Source organism: Prinia subflava, chromosome 9 (assembly GCF_021018805.1).
Source record: "Prinia subflava isolate CZ2003 ecotype Zambia chromosome 9, Cam_Psub_1.2, whole genome shotgun sequence".
Taxonomy (NCBI): Eukaryota; Metazoa; Chordata; class Aves; order Passeriformes; family Cisticolidae; genus Prinia; species Prinia subflava.
The window spans coordinates 19,948,379-19,965,653 of NC_086255.1; the positions used below are offsets into that span (position 1 = coordinate 19,948,379).

The 17,275-nt window shown below is 38.7% G+C and overlaps 1 protein-coding gene across 6 annotated transcripts in view; it reads right to left on the reverse strand.

Moving 5' to 3' along the window:
* The window catches only part of USP54 (ubiquitin specific peptidase 54), a 92,552-nt gene that overhangs the window by 16,919 nt on the left and 58,358 nt on the right, over positions 1 to 17,275 (reverse strand). For all 6 annotated transcript variants that reach the window (XM_063405840.1, XM_063405842.1, XM_063405844.1 and 3 more), the window contains exons 4-14: positions 16,538 to 16,672; positions 15,312 to 15,425; positions 15,052 to 15,134; positions 13,056 to 13,161; positions 11,008 to 11,154; positions 9,519 to 9,668; positions 8,004 to 8,172; positions 6,604 to 6,774; positions 2,471 to 2,602; positions 1,787 to 2,167; positions 523 to 757 (exon numbers count right to left, since the gene is read on the reverse strand). In XM_063405840.1, the coding sequence (XP_063261910.1) occupies positions 523 to 757; positions 1,787 to 2,167; positions 2,471 to 2,602; positions 6,604 to 6,774; positions 8,004 to 8,172; positions 9,519 to 9,668; positions 11,008 to 11,154; positions 13,056 to 13,161; positions 15,052 to 15,134; positions 15,312 to 15,425; positions 16,538 to 16,672 (1,823 nt within the window). The remainder of the gene's footprint in view (positions 1 to 522; positions 758 to 1,786; positions 2,168 to 2,470; positions 2,603 to 6,603; positions 6,775 to 8,003; positions 8,173 to 9,518; positions 9,669 to 11,007; positions 11,155 to 13,055; positions 13,162 to 15,051; positions 15,135 to 15,311; positions 15,426 to 16,537; positions 16,673 to 17,275) is intronic.

Consider the following 17,275-nt stretch of genomic DNA (forward strand, 5'->3'; position numbering starts at 1 on the left):
AACAGATTCTTACATATTCTGACCATAAACAGTGCCAGTTTGTGGTTACCTGAACCTTCCTAAGTCAAGGAAAGAAACACATTGTGCTATTTATTTTTACATACAAATATTTCAAGTACGTCTGAGAACACATATTTCTATACAAGGCTATTGATTTCTCACTTTGTACAAGGTGTCTATGAATCAATGGTTTAATTGAAATAGAAAGGACTATGAGCTAATCAAAGTACAAGCTATTAAATCAAAGCACAAGCTTTTAAATCACAGACTAAGGGTGCAACTATTTCAGATGCATCACTTTAGATTGTATTTCTCGCTCATTCGAGCCCCGTTCTCTTCTCACTAGCAGTAAGTCACCAATACACTGAGAAGAATAGGCTCCCTACTACTTCTCCACTGTCTCAATAAAGCTGTATTTAAAACTAGGACCACTGCTTTGCAAAATGTTCTACACCAGTATGAAACTACAGAAAAGAAACCAAGACTTCAATCATTCCAAACATGAATTTTGTTGAACTCTACCTGTGGGTGCTTGAGCTTTCAGACAAGGGCATGTCCAGGCTAACTGGGCTGTTGCTGTTGCGCTCACTGCTCTCGTAGCCAGACTCCATCCTCTGGATCAGATGGGGATGTTGATCCACCATGTGGTGCTGGCTGCCCCGGCCCAGCACTCCACGCTTGTATCTGACATTTGACTGGCTCGACCTTGCTTCGTGAACAGTGTGTTCCTTCACCTCATTCTCAGTAAGTTCTTTACCTGTCAAGATAAATGATTTAGCTTGGTAGAAGACCGAAGCTTCAATACCAGTATAACATCTATATGCATTAGCTTCTCAACTATGTTTAAATCAGAAGTACCATCCTTAATGTTGTGTAAAACCCCCAATATTAAGCAAGAAAAATGCAATACTTTTACAGCTTTTCTAGCAATTTTAAGCAATAGCCTGTTCACAAATTTATCTTTGAATCTTTCCCCTTTGGTATAATTTATCATATTCCCCCTGAGGTTACAGTCAAGTCTGGAATGAAAATCCTTTCTTCCCCATAATACTTTTTATTTGTACAAGATAATTTTACAGTATATCCAAATGCATTTTCAATACTCTGTCATATCTATTTCAGATACTCTCATTTCTTACATTATTTTGTCATTTATGATTTGTTGTGGCTTATAGAGGATAGCAAAACTTGGGGTTTTTTAATTCTCCCTTATACATTTCACAGTCTTTCCATTCAATTCTTGTTTGATTCCCTTCCTTCCCTGGAGGTGTGTTCTCTTCCCCTTCACCTTCCCTTTACACATTCCTTTATGCTTTCCAATTCTTTTCAACTGTCAAAACCAGCAAAGTCCCCATGTACAAGCTGCATAGCTGTAAAATCTTCCCAGTTAAATAATCACCGGCTTCCAGGCTCTTATCTTCCCAACAAGAACTCGGCACTGATACACAAGGTACTTTCTGCACCATACTCTGAGCTATCAAGTAAAAACACCATGATGAGCCAGAGCAAAAACCAGAGCAATACAAAAGCTCACTCCAAATGAAGAACTTTGGACACTTAGTAATATAGCTTGTATCCATTTAAGCAAGGTAGATGGTATTGTTTCCCTTCATTTTCCCTTAGACAGCAAACACAGCACACAGAAATCAAACAGAACTACCATACATGCAATAGGAATACCCACACAGGATTTAGTCCTCACAGACGTGACTCACCACTGACCTGAATTCTGCGTTCAAAATTTCACCTCCCGCACATTGTGAAATAAATCTTCTCAAACTCTTACCCGCTTCTTCAGAGAAAGGGCTAAGCTGAGTGTAGCCACAGTGTTTCCTCTTGTCTTTACTGAAGATGCTGTCTATATTCAGAGCCTCTCTTTTGGGTCTCCACGTTGGCCGGTACCTGCTACACGAACTGGATTTAGACTCACTGCTGGTACTCTCCACTTCCCAGTCTCGAGCGTGTGCAGGCAGGCTTTTTGATGGTCTTGTTTCTGCCTGATCCACACTATTCCCGCCACGAGGGGAATTCTGGATGGTTTGGGAAATCTGCTGTGGTCTGCTGTGGATCATATTGCTCACTGTCTCTTTAAATTCCCTCAGCCTGCTGGTGCTGCTGGATGGTTTGGGGGCAGTTCTGGGGGCTTGTTTCTCCTTCAAGGTTTCTCCTGCAATTTGTAGAGACAGTAAAAGCCACAAAAATAACTTCAATTAAACTAGCAGCCCTTCTTGCAGCATCTTCATGTAGACTTTGAAAAATGCAATCCAAAACAACAAAATGATAATAAAAAAACTCAAAACTCTCCAAAAAAACAAACACCCAACCAACACTGAACTAAACATCAAAAAGCAAAGAGAGGACTAAATAAAGACAGAGATGGAAGGAACAATGAGGGAAATGTATGCACACATTGAAACATTAAAAACATTCAGAAAGATACTGGTGTTTAAAATAAAGTAACATCTCTTGCCTTCACTGTGGTATCCTGATGACTGAGCCTCATCTCCTTTCCGCCTAGAGCGGCTAGAGCTCCTCTTGCGGTCTGCCAGCGAGCCCTTCTTAGAAACATGCCTCTGATTGCACTCACTGTCAGTCAGGTGGCCTGCAAGGAGCAAGAACACAGCAGAGGTGACAAGAGCCTTCAGATCAAGTGTTCACTGTGCTAAGAGCAGCGGGACTCTTGCTCCTAGGACCTGAAGACACTCCAACACTAACTGGCAAGTTTAGGTAAGTTTTTGTATCCGTAAGTTTTTTGTTTTGTCTTGGAGAGGATGTTCCATTTTTAAGGTCATAAAAGAACAATACAGCCCCTCCAGTGACTCTGGTTAATGACAGCTTATCCATGGCCAAGGAAAAGGTTGACTCTGCTTTGTTTTCTAATAGTCTAAGGGCACCATTTTCTTGCTGTCAGTTTTAATGACCATGAACATGAAACTCCTGAGGACAGCTTGCCAGACATTACTCTGTTGAATAAAGACTCAAACACATGAACGAGTCGCCATCTAATAATAAATTACTGCACATCATCAGCTGCTCTGCACTAACTACTCAGCTACACTCTTTGTCTGTAGCAAACACTAAGTTATCTGAGTTAGCCTAGTCTACAGTGAAGAAGCCTTACTCAGCTCTCAAGGGCTAAGCCAGCTAATTCACATCTGCCACAAGCTAAGAGCACACGCACAAACCATGAACATGGATCAGCTGACACACAACATTCCCTTACTACAGCTTATGTGTCTGAGTGCCAGTATTTTCTCTTGAACACAATTTACTCCACATTTCCTCACATCAAATAGGAATTAAGACTATTCGACATCACAAGTTTTCTGTACTGCCTTTGCTTAATTCTATGATTCTCACACAGTCACAGTCCTAAACCTGCAAGCACAAACACAGCAATGGCTTTACTCACGTGAGTAGTCCCAAGCAGAGATGCAGGATAAGAAGGGAATTTATGATAAGCTACAAAGACTTTTTTCTAGCCTTTATATCACAAACTTTCACCTCACACAGGACGATAGGAAACGAAAATCCCTAATAGCAAATAACCATCTAACAGCCCCCAGACTACATAGCTGGTTCTCCTGAGCCCTCTCCCTGCTCTAGAGATTAGCATCAAAATCAACAACATTAAAAGCAGATTTTACATATAAAATTGTATGTTCAACAGTTAAAAAACCAATTCACTGCAACTAGAATTGCTACAAAGATATCACAATAAATGAGTAGGAAGGAATTCAAACAAAAAAGCAAGCTACACAAGACTCACTTTTCATTTGCAAAGCAATGAGAGATTTTGTGGCCAAATTTTTTAGAAACAAGCTACATAAAAGAAAAGAACTTAAGGAAGCAAAAGAGAAATATTGGTAATGAAGATAAAAGATGTGTAGCATTTGGGTGACTGAACGTAAGTCTGTGCTTTGATGGAATTTTTTTTCCCCTTCACAGCATGGACTGCCACGTATCTTTCAGGAACTCCAAGAACAGTATTATCTTTGTAGTGGCTCCCCTCAAGACAGAAGAGACTTATGTTTCACTTCAGCATGCACAACTTCTCTAGTTAAAGATTCCAACCTGACAGAGACTGCATGGTTAGCATCCTTAACTACCATAAGAGAAACTATCTGACCGTATTTAGTGCTATTAGCATGAGCTGAGGGTTTGCATTGAATGAAGCCCAGCTCAGTCTTCTAGAATGAGGGCTGCTAGCTTTGCATTAGTATTTTCTCCTCCTTTCAAAGACTGCAAATATTGTCCCATTGCCATCAGACATCTAATAGCCATGGAGGAGATATCAAGAATCAGAAGTTGCAGGACACAGTTGTCTTTTGTTGTCTTTACTTGGACACTGTGAAATAAAGACTAAATCCAACATAATGCATGAATACAGGAAGTAAAATCCCAAGAATATTAGCTAACACTTAACACTCACTTTTTAAAATCCACTAAAATAACAAGCCAGGACTTCTGACCGCCTAATGATATGCTTAAAAGGTGACTCTTGATGAACACATCACTTAAACCTCATCCTCCAGACTTGGGATGGCTTCACAAGCAAACAGCAATATTCAAAGGAAAAGTTTGGTTTTGTAGGAGTTCTGTGTGCGCCTAAGAGCACGTTAGAGAAGAAAATGAAACCAAATGGGTTAAGACAGAACACCCTCTACTCCCTCCCCCTGAAATCTCAGTTGCATGAATAGGGCAGCCAGAATACGCACATTTTTCTCAGCAGCACAGATGGGTAGGAGCAAAGAGAGGGCTTATGGAGCCACTCTCCTGCCCATTCTGAAGTACCCAGGAGCCTGAGGTCATACAACCCAATGGTGGTCCTTTCCTGGAGGATGATGTGGGATGTGCCCATAATTTTCTGGGCTGGAGTAGTGGGGTAAATGGCCATTAAATGAAGAATCCTGCTCTTGCCCAGAACGATTCAGCTGACAGGTCACTGTGGATGGCTTCTTTATAGCCCCACGATCACCATTTGAAGACAGAGCAGTTGTATTAGTTGGCAGAGTGACTTTTTTTGGAAAGGTAGTGGGTAGGTAAAAGAAAAGGGAAATGCCCAGACAAGTGGCTAGCTAAGGGGACAGACTGACCATAGCTAAGGCTGAATCGGGGAAGATAAGGACAACTGAATGTAGGTGGAGAAATGAGCTAAGCTGAAGGGAATAACACAGGATAGAATCAACAGGAGAAGAAAGAAAAAAAAGGACAAAGTCACTTAAAATGACAGAACAAAAGGTTACATGCTGAACTTCATGCTTACATGTTTGCGACCATCCCCCTTACTCTCATCTTCTGCCAACTTCTGCATGGCACATTTTGCAGGAAGGAACCTAATCCAATAAACTCTGAGCCATTTTTGCAGAATATTTAAATAATATACTATTACCTCTTTAAATCTTGTCCTCTTTGTACTCCGAAGACAAACATACATTTTGTTTCCCCATCACTAAATTTCTGCTCCAACTTTTTTTTCCTCACACCCTACATAAGACTATGACTGGTTCCTACAGCTTTATGTATTTGCTAAAACACTGGAAGGACTGTTGGGTTATCTTAACCTGTGTATTACAGTTACTTGGACCTCTGATGAAGAATGAAAGAATACTAAATAAAGTGAACTTGAAACATTTTTTTCAGATTTTGATGTACCATAAATTGTTACAAATGAACCAACTGCGATATAAGAGAGGAACAATTTTACAAATAAAAGGACAAAGCGGTCTGACAGCTTTGACACTCTGGTGCAACCTAACAGCTGCTGATTCTACTCTTAGGTCTTCTCAGAAAATCTATTCACAGCATAATAAAATAACTTTTCAAACAGAAATAGCAGATTCTATTTCTGATGCCACAGAAATCTGACCTTAACTTATGCACTACTTTTTTAGAAGTGATGTTAGAAGCCACTATATACAGAAAGAGGCTGACTGTGGACACGGGCCATGAATAATCAAGGAGATCAAGTCTTTAGACTTCCAGTTAACTTCTTCTCAGCTAAGGAGTGTTCAAGCAGACTGTTCAGCTGCCCAAAGGAACATATATACAGACTGCCTTTTCACTGGATATTCCAGCTTAACTCACTTCCATGGCACAGGCAGGAAATTATCTTATGTTCCTCACTGGTGCAGCAAATACTTCCAACACCCATTAACACAGAAAGTCCTTAGATCCCAAGTATGAGGGACTCTGGTGATGACAGTGCCTTTCCCAGACAGCTGCAACTCCTGAAATGAAGTAACTGCCCGGAGATGAGTAAGCAGCACACACAACACTCACCAAACCCTACAACGGGGCTGTGCAGACTCCAGCTCACAGAACTATGTAATGGAGCAGGCAGTATTGTGGATAACAGTAAAACAAATCTGTAAATGCCTCTCTGGCTAGACACAGGTCTACAGAAGCCAACAAGACTTCTAAATCATATTTTCATTGGTGAATGCCAACAGTTCATTACAAATCAAAAATTTAGGACATTAAACACTGTTTGCTCCTCTAGTAAAGGTTGTGTGTATATACAGAGATATTTTCAACTGGAATCCACTGCAGTCATCTTATCCAATGACAATGATCACACAGAGATGTAATGGTATGTGCTACCTGTGTCCCTGCTGCTTTGTGAAGCTGCATCATTCTCCACATTGTAGATGACTGTTCCCTGGGAGTCAGAGGAGAAGTGACTGACCACAGACTCATGGTGTGCCTGTTTATAAGCATAGCTGTCTGTGGAGGAGTCTGTCCGGGTATCACTCGAGATGGAAGGTTCTCTCCCTGAGGAAGAAAGAAATGTCAAGGAAGAAATATCAAATTTCTATCTTTTTCAGCTATTATAAAAGTCAAGAAAGACTAAGAAAAGAGAGCAGGGGCAACTAACAGAAGTTAACAGAAAAGCAGAATATCAAAGATACCAACTCCGGTTTAAGAACACCAGAGATTATGGGAAATGTCTGCCCCTTTGGAAGCAGGGAGACAGTGTCATTCCTTCTGAAAACCTGTTACTTTCTTCCTCTTTGGTACATCCAAGTTTAACAAATCTTCTTAATATGCAAAATTAAACTACATCCATTGGACTGAAAGTACACGTTAGTACCACACTGAAATTATTGTTCATTTTCAACACTGTTGACTGCAACTACAATATGAAACACTGCTTTGGGGAAAGTAAAAAAATTACTCAAGTACAAAATACTAATAAGGGTAACAAGAACATCATGTTATAATAATTAATGGGTTTCATCTATTACGAATCAAAAGCTTGTCTGGTATAAACTCTGTACTGAAATACTTTTATCTAAAGAAAAGTAACCTGCTCCTTCTCGAGAAGCCAGCATTGATCCCCTTCTGAAAAGTATGAAACATCATGATTCAATTTCAGTACTGTAAGACCTGAACTCATTAGAGGGGGTGAAAACGGCAATTTCCGCCCTTCACTTTCAGTAAATAAAAGTAAAAAATCTGAACAGTTTGAAGACTGTTGGTTATTTTACATATGTGATATATACACTCCTTAATACACAGGATATTAGTTTCATACTCATTTCTCAATGGAGAAATTAAAGAAGGAAAAATATAATAAAGATGGAAGTTGTTCTTACAAGCACTGACCTTGAGGGTATTTCGTATTTTTGGTGAGAACAAGTCCAGCAGTAAATGTCCTATTTAAGGACGGTTTAGATCTTTTGAAGTCAGAAACTTCCGTAATTGAAGTCATCAGTTAGTGTTCCCTTCTACATCTACACCACACCAGGTCCTTCACTTCCCCCATCCCTCAATTTCTTTCTCCAAACTTTTTTGGAAAAGATTGTTATCCAAACAATCAGCAGTCTTAGAGCAAGAGAGAGGCTCACAGATGAAACACTGGAAATCCTTTTCAGAATTCCTGATCAGCTTTAACAAGCAACACAGACCCCTGCTGACAATAATAAGCTCCAAAGAAGGGAAACATTTCCCAGGCCGCATCTCAGTGTGAAGGTACAAGGCACAGAGCCCACACTGCTCACCTGAGTCCTCACTGTCATAGCAAGTCCTGCTATATTGCTGTAAATCCACCTGAGGAGGCAGGTCTTGCGTTGACACTGGAGTTCCTCTTGGATCTGCATAGAGCAGCAGCAAAGGCTGATAATGACCCTTAATGCACTTTGTCACAACATCTTTCCATTTTGGACCAATCTGAATTGACCACCAGAAGAAAAAAAAAAAAGAAAAAAAAAAGAAAAAAAAAAAAAAAGAAAAAAAGAAAAAAAGAAAAAAAAAAAAACAAAAAAAAAACAAACACAAAAAACCAGGTAAGGTTTTCTGTCATCATTTTCTAGAGTAAGCTTCCTTTTCCCCCATCAGAATTCTTTCAGAGTTTGATTTTTCACTGATACACTTTTTCTATAGCCAGCAATGACCTGGACTCAGCAAGAACACTATTGAGCCAACCTAATTAAAACCCAGGTACTCATGATCCTATGGCTAAATTGATTACAACTCCTGCTAAAAATACAGCTACAAAAATAACCAATTCCTTTCAGATGTTTTTTCCATAAAAAACTCTTCATCCTGTGAGATGTTCTAACTTTGCATCAACCAAAAAGCAGAAGAATTTGTTAATTAACAAAATAAACAATAGAAGATATCAGGACAGTAAATTCAAGTCAAAGCTAAATACTTCAAGTGTGTGAATCTTTCTGCTGTGACAGAACCTCTACAAGCACTGATAGGACAGGCAATTAATTCACATAGTAATACTAATATCACAGATCTTCCCCATGTACTAGTACAGGTTTCACCTGATATACTGAGCCTTTACTCCAACAAATTTGCTCCACAGGTGAGTACTCTACTGAAGCACTGCAGTATCTATCCTTGCCAATTTTTTCTGCTAAGAAGTATGATTGAATAAATGCATTAAGAGTTTTTTCCCCATTGAGACTGTGATTGGCATGACTACAGGACAAAATTTTCCTCTCTCAGCTTTGTGATTCCATGACCAGAAGGAAAACAGGAGAGTGATAAGAAATAATGCCAAAAAATCTAATAGGTTATAACTCATGCCAAGATCCCAGCACTGGTGTCTTTAATGTCAAGGACCTCATGCTTGGTGAAAAGGTTAAAAAAAAGCATTAACAGAAGAGCGGAAAATTTGTTGTTGGCAGCAAACTCCAAGGAAGGCTGGCATGTAGACAGTCAAGCAGAGTTCAACAGCAGGTACTAAGTAGCTGTACTGCTTGTCAGCAAGGGAAAGGGATGGGTGTTAGCTGTATGCACAAGCAAACTGTACATTTTCAAACAACAGCATAAAAACGAGAATGGGAGCCAACAGAACAGCACTAAGAATAGGGCTTCTGATATTTCTGCTTCTTTTTTTGAAAATACTTCACTTTGCTGAGAAAAAAGGAGTAACAAATTTGTGGATCCTGAGTGGAAAACCAGCAAGAAACCTCTCCAAATCTGTAGAAAACAGTATGGATTTACACACAAGCAGCTAACAAATTTCCAACAGATTATTTTCATAAACATTTTTTTCTCACCTCTTTGACATGAGCATCATCAAAGTACATCCACTTGCGGATTTTAGTTTGGAAGAAGAAGGTTGAATAGTGTTTTCCATAGTAACAGATCATTCCCACCAAATACAGCTCTGAGTGCTTTGCTCTGTCATCAGTTACTCTGAAGAAGAGCTTCAAGAAGGGAGGTAAGAAAAACAGAAAGAGAAATTAATGAAGTGCTCAGAATTCTACATACTGCCGATGTTCAAAGATCTCGAGGTCCTATAGAGAGGTGTCAGGCTTTTACTTCAAAAGATAGAAAAAACAAGGCAATAAATAAATAACCATGCAGTGTTCAAGCAAAGTCAGAGATACAGATCAGAAATGGATTCTGACCAACCAGATGCTCATAAATTGAGTTGGACTTGGAGTATGTGTTTACTTGAAGGAAGACATTTTCAACAATGATAAAATATCTGTTACATAATTTGAATGTGGTTCTACTTCCAAAATTTGTATTCTGTGTCATGCTTACTGATTATATCAAATACTGTTTAAAACATTCATTCCTTCTTGCAGAAACAAAGTGGTTTGGACAGTAAACAGCTGGCATTTATTCTGACTTCAGCAAGGGCTATCCAGAATTTAGCATGAACCAGTTTATGATACTAACACATAAAGAATGAACTGAAGACATCAGATCAAAAGAACTCAGCACACAGAAAAAAATCTTTTCTATTTAATTGAATTTTATTAATTTAAAATCCATAGGTCTCATGTTTTAGTGCATTACTGTTTTACTACACAAAGACCACACTATTTCATAACCACATTTCCATCAGCTCACACTGATTCTGTGTGCACTTTTTTTTTTTAATGCATTTTGAACACAGTGTGTATATATATTTACTATTTTCTGTAGTATCTCAATGCTACAATGAGACACAGCTACAGTTTGGTATACAGATAATTTAGCTCTAATGCATCTGTTAATGTAGAGTATGTGCATCCTCCAGGATCCAAACATCTGGATCCTATTTAAACCAGTCTGTCATTCAATCACACAGTGCAAGCCACCACCTCTTAGAGACTGTTCAGTCACAAACAACTCTTCAGTGTTATAATCACACATTTCACCAAAAAGAGGAGCTAAAGGTAAAAAAAAACCCAACCAACCCCAAAAACCACCAAACTACATCTTGTCTTCAAAAGAAATAGAAATAAACTGCTATTCTTTAAAATGAAAGAGCACATATATTTTCACAGAAAAAGCACAACCCCAATCTAGCATTTCCTTTCACTTGAAAGTATTTTTAAAGTCTCAGACATTTCAGAAACTCAAGAATATACAGGTCAGAGGTTGTTCTAAGGTTTTCAGAAACATGTCACATCCTTGGTTCTGCCCTCTATTCCTCTTCTATGGACACCAAAAAATGTAAAGGTGGCAACCTTATATTTTTCTCCATTTGCTACTGTAGGCTACCAAGAAAAAGGCTGTTTTTGTTAGTAGTGCCAAAATACAAAGACTCACATCTCCCAGTTTAAGGCAAGTTCCCAGACTGTGAATCACATCCTCAGCCAGATCAGAGTGGTCTGAGTCCCAAACCAAGCCAATGGTGATGATTTGTGGCGAGTTCATCAGCACACGACGAATACGGATCTTTTCCCCACAGTTACTCTGAGCATAGAAACAAAACAAGACACTGAATGTCATTCTGCACTTTTATAATGTTAGGGCAAGGCAGTAAGAAGTATAAGTCTCAGAAGTATAGCTTCCAAAGAGGAGGTGGTGAAACACAGCAGATATGCTCAGTGCCACAGCAGGAGCTGCTCATGTTCTAGATGAGATGTGCTATCAAGACTATCCTGTATTCTCAAGCTTTAAAGTGAACACTGCCAGTTCTTCCTCCTGCTATTGATAATGATTACTTCCTCCTGCTATTGCTAATGATTAAAACACAGAGCACAAAACCAAGCTTACTTAAAAAAAGATAAGCAAATGTACATTAAAGATCCCGGTAACATTCTTAAGAATAAAACGGAAAGGTCACTTCTGATCAGAATCTCAGATTTAAAACTGTACAGAGATGGATGCCTTACATGACAATGTCAGAAAAATTTTCTGCTGTGCTGAAAAAGCAGAAAAAGTCCTGCTTTGCTGTTAAATTTGAGTGTTTCTGCATGGTACCTGAAACATCCCACCTTGGACAATATAGTTAGCTCAGTATTTGTATAAATATGAGAACAGCAGCTGGAAGATGAGGAGAATAAGAGTTGTTTTAGTAACCCATAAGAGTTCTACAAGTCTTATTTCCTGTTTCAACTTTTCTTCCCATTTTTTACTTTTCAAATAAGTACCAGTGCATTTTGCAGGGGAGGGGGGGGTGTCAATGACAACAGAGGAGGGGACACAACAGAAATTATGACAAAGTCCATTTGCAACATTCATTTGTTCCCTGAGGCACATCACAAAGGTACCCCTACAAGACTGCAGGAAAAAATACCATTTTCATACCGAGAATTGTTTCTCTGGTCTAAAGAGTCCAGTTCCACCCCTGGATATAATAATTTCTGACACTAAAACCAGGGAAGAGATCACAAAGCGTCTCTTCCCCACAGTAATCCAGAAAATTTCACCAGAATTTCAATCCCAACCATCAGTGAGAGACAAAAATTAAAAATTAAAAAAGCAGAAAGAATCTGTAGAGGACTCTGACAAACGTAGATATGAAGTTTTAATATTAAGATGACTTTAATCACACATATTTTGAAAGGGTCATTTACAATACAAGCAATTCTGTTTATTACCTCCTAACCTATCTTACTCTCAAATTGTCTTCTTTGCTTCAGCATTTTCAGCATGACAGAAGGAACATGGCATCCTGATAAAAAGCTTCCTTTGCATAACTTTGAGACCACATTTAGCTAAACCTCAATAGAAAAAATTTTTGAGTATAAAAAGAAAGGGGCAGCAAATGCTGGTATGGAACTTTATCCAACTGATTATTTCACAATCAAATAGCAGTTAGCCCTGACCAAGAAGTTATTTCTATTAAATTCCACATTCTTTGGTTATTAAATAGCCAGACTCATATGTACCTTTTAAATGACAACAAAACATCTTAATTTCTTTTACTTAAGTAAAGTAAGCCACTATTTGCCAATATTAACAAGTATGTATTTCAATGGAGACTTTTACTGAAGACTTCAGAGTTACAAATTGGGAGGGGAGCATGGTCTAAAATGGACATGCCTAAGCTGGCCCCAGGGACCAGGTACAGAAGCCCTCCCGCTACATGAAGCAGCATCTCTGCAGCTGTTTTCTGCCCTACCTATGACTCAATATGTAAAAAAAGTTTGACAATAACTCTTTATGCATATTTATTAAAAGGCAGAACAAGATATTAAACTCTTACTTTAGAAATCTAGGGTATGTAATCTATGATACACATAGAAATAAGCATCTGTTCCTGTTTTTAATACTTGTGGCTGGCCAAAGAAGCACGCACCCTCACTCAGTTTTCCCTCCGTTCCCTGAGTGACCGTGACACTGAACCCAAAGGACGCTGAGGTACTCACCGGACAGTTCCGCAGGTCCCCCATAGTGCTGGCGTTCTGCAGGAGCTCTCCAAACATATCTGGAGTCGGCTTCTCCCGCCTCTCCAGCATACAAATAGCTTGATTGCTTCAGGGTAGACAAAGAACAGAAAGCAAAGGTTTAATAATAAAATAAAAACACAAACCCACAATAATCTAGTGTATGTTTTACCTGAATTTTTTTGAAGTTAAGAAACTTAAAATACGCAACACTTTTTATATTTAATATTGTAGCACAGAAAAAAACACATAATTAATTGTGAATTACTACATCTTCCACAAAAATATAGCATAAGGAAAACAAGTAAAACTCAAAATAGAAATAGATCGTTTGGCTTAAATTTTGTATCTTAAAAGAAAATGTAAGCATTTTGATAAATACTTGATTTCAAAGTGAAATATTTGTTTCAAAATATGTCCCCTTCAACAAGCACAAACAGTATTGCTTCCATAAGCACAGAAAGACACATTCTGAATAAAAATACGACCAAAAAATAGCACAGTACCCAATTTATTTCACTGTCCAAGTTGAAAGAAAGATGTCAAAATGTACATGAGTGTTTTAGTATTCAAAGCATGTTCAAACTTAAAATGGTTTCAGAGGTAAATAAATATATTAGTATGTATTAGTATTTCTTAAATAATGCATGACTTAAGATCTACTGTGATATTTCCTAAAAAATAATACCATTTCCATAACTATTTTCCCCTTTTTCTAATAAATAACATTCTGATACACTGTGTCTGCTGAAACCTAATGAAAATCTACAGCTTGATGGAAGAGCAGGCAGCAGCCACAAGGGGGATGCTGTACAGTGCTTTTGCTACACAGGTAAAGTGGTGCCTTTAAAAAGACCTGCATGTGAAGAGCAACTAGCAGTTTTCAGGACAATTTTTTCAGGCTCTGTAACTACATATGTCACATGCCAGACATCAAACAAAGAGAAGTTCTAATCCAAATAAAAATTTCAAGGCAGAAACAAATAACAAATTCCTGCCGCAATCAGATTTAATAAGCTTTTAACTGAGCAGCCATCTACTACTCAAAGAAGACTTCTCCAGCATTAGTTCAAACAATCTGCTACAGACCTTGTGCTCCTGCTATGTGCACTGCCTTTAATGAAAGGTCACAGTGACCAGGGAAGCTCCCCCATAGCTAGATTAAACAAGAGCCATATATTTGTCCAAGAAAAGAGGATTTGAGGAATCACAGGCTGGTCAGTCTCACTCTACCACCTGGGGCCGTGACAGACCAAATCAATCCCCTTGGAAATCAACCCCACGCATGTGAAGGATAAGGTGAGTCAGAGCAGTCAGTGTGGATTTACCAAGGGAAATCCCTGTCTGACCTGCAGTGAGAGCTTCCCTTTCTGCATCTTCCCCTAGTTATCAGGGAACTGCCCTGGTCACCATGAAGGAGGAAAAAACCCTCCAGTTCAAAACTGGGACAGGCAGCTCCAAGAAGTCATGGAATTTTTGTCCTTTAAGCACTTTCAAAACTCAACCTACACACAACCCCAGGCAGCCTGATCTAGCTTTGAAGTTAGATGTTTAGTTAGTTTCCTGCTTTAAAAATGTGGATAGAATAGCTGTCCAAAGGTCCTTTTCAATGTATTTTTTTCTGTTTTTCTCATCTGTCTTCGTAAATCACCTGCTCACATATTAAAGTCTTTCAAAAGGTAAATGAGTCCTTGCTACTACAGTTGTCAAGATTCAGAATCATAAACAAGCAGACACACTGATCCATGCCTAAACTGCCATGTTCTGCTTCACTAAATCCTCATGTTCTTTATCACAGTTATCAAAGCTCCACCAACTTGGAACAAACCATGTCCTAGACATTTAATCAATAAAGATCATAAAGATCCAAATACAATACCAGCATGGGAGAAGGGGGAAAAAAAAAGAAAAAGAAAAAGGAAAAAAAAAGGTTGGGGGGAAGGAAGCACGGAGGTTCCCTGTGAAAAACTCAACTCACCACAGTGAGGTTGTGGAAATATAATGTACCATCTGGATGAAAGGTAACGGGTCAGAAGTGGCACCACAGCTGGTACAAACACACTAAAGAGAAAGAAAACATAATACATTGACAAGATTAAATAGGTATTTCCACTGCAACACTTCTGTTGTATATTCTGTTGTATATACATTTCTTTACTGTGGCAATGCATGTTTTAGGAATGAAAACAGAAAACTTGAGAGCTGGCCCTTGGTATTAAGCACATATCATTACGTCACCTGTTCAAATAAAGTCATTGCAAACTTCTGGTGGGAAACACAATGTGGTGCAGTGCAAATATCTTCCTTTGTCTCATCTGCAATGTGGAAGTGGATTCGCATTAACAGGTTTTCCTAGCCAAAGGAAAAAAGGAAAAAATGCATTAGATCATTTCAACTGCAGACAAAAGTTAAGATATGTAGCACAAAAGCATGTCAGATGCAATAATGTTACAGACAGAAGGCTCCTGCAAATTTGTGCAAGTTGCTTCAAAAACAAAGAAGTTGGTATTTCTTGGATAAAAAAAGGAAATGCCTTCCACTTCTGATTTGAAATGCTAGATTAGGTAACCATTTATTTTATTTACTAGCACAGCAGAAGACTCTGCTGCTGATTTTTCTGTCCCGTTTTCAAGCATCCATGGACAGGACCAAATGTAAAAGAGTACCTATGCAGTTTTAAAAATCACTAGGTTGACACTAACTTCTCATCAACACAAAATAAATCTACTTCTACATTCCATGAGAGCTTTGAAATATATCACATCATCTACATTCAATCAAAAAGGGGCAGAACTAATAAATGAAGAGACAGACTAAATTCTGTATGAAACACAAGGATTGAACACTTTCTAGATATTAATTCATACAACTACATCTATTTTAAAGTTCCCAGGAGTTCTTTAGAGTTCCAAGACCTCCTCTCCTCCCGCTGTTGCCAACATTAATCTGTGGGTGCCAGAATCTCCTGAGAACTCTTCCAGTAGAACAATTTTCACTAACACTACTAGCTGCCTGGTGGTTTATAGGCCTACAATAAATAGGCCAAGATTAATTATTTGTCAAAACAGTTCTAACATTGTACCACTTCCCCTGAAAAGTCTTCCTGTGAAAATGCAGTTTCAGAATAACTGGCAAATAAAATGTCCTTTCACTTTTTTGAGGTGATCCTTAATACTAGAATCCTGGATCATTCTTTTAGTGCAATTTTTTCATAATTCATATCTGAAGCACACTGGAGAGGGCAGGCAGTACATATGCAAAAGAAACTGTAAAACTGGTTACTGATGATATTGTCATTTCCAAATCATCAGTTGGGGGATCTCTCCGTGCACTTTTCCAGGCCAGACATGCAAAGTCTGCTGCAATTTGGGGAAAGGAAAAATAGAGGGGGAAAAAAATCAGGGAAGATTGGGTAGTGGTGGGCCCCATCTCTGCCTGTCAAACCATCTTTCAGTAATACTCACAAAACACTCAGCAGCATCATCCATGATGCCCAGCTGGAAGCGTTGCTCATCCTGAAACGTCTTTGCAAGAGCAGTGCGCAGGGCATCAGAAGGCAGCACCTTCTCACTGCTACACTGAAACTGGTTGAATATACCCTAGTAAAAAAACAAGAAGATGGTTAAGTTACTGTATTTTTCAAAATATGACTCAATTTGTCTGAAAACAAACAGCAAACATTTAACTTGTTTTGATCTTGCAACACACAGATACTTGTATGGTACACAGACTACAAGAGAAAATCCTAAAAGTTCCTTCTTCGAAATCAAATGCACCTTTGTGTATTTCTTCCTTTCACATATACAAGGGAGGGTTAGGAGTTTAGGAGGAAATTTCCCTCAGTGTCAACCCCCTCTGGGTCTATTCTTCTTTCTCCAAATCTGATTCCTGAAGCAAATACAATGAACACCAAAACTCTGCACTTTTTCTTCCCATCCCTCCCTCTCCATTTAACTTTCTCACTTCCACCTTACCCATGCCACCTCGTTCCCTCTTTCAAGCAAATCCTTCCAAACATCTCTAGCCCTTGAACAGACTCAACTTGATACTTGCACACTTTATGAAATTTATCTTTCCTAAGTCCAAGTGGGTTAGAATTAGATGATTTTTGTATCAGCATGCAGGAGGGAAAAATTGTGACATGAATAGGAATGGCAGCTCCTATGTATAACCAGTTGATCACTTGCTGCCATAACCCTGCA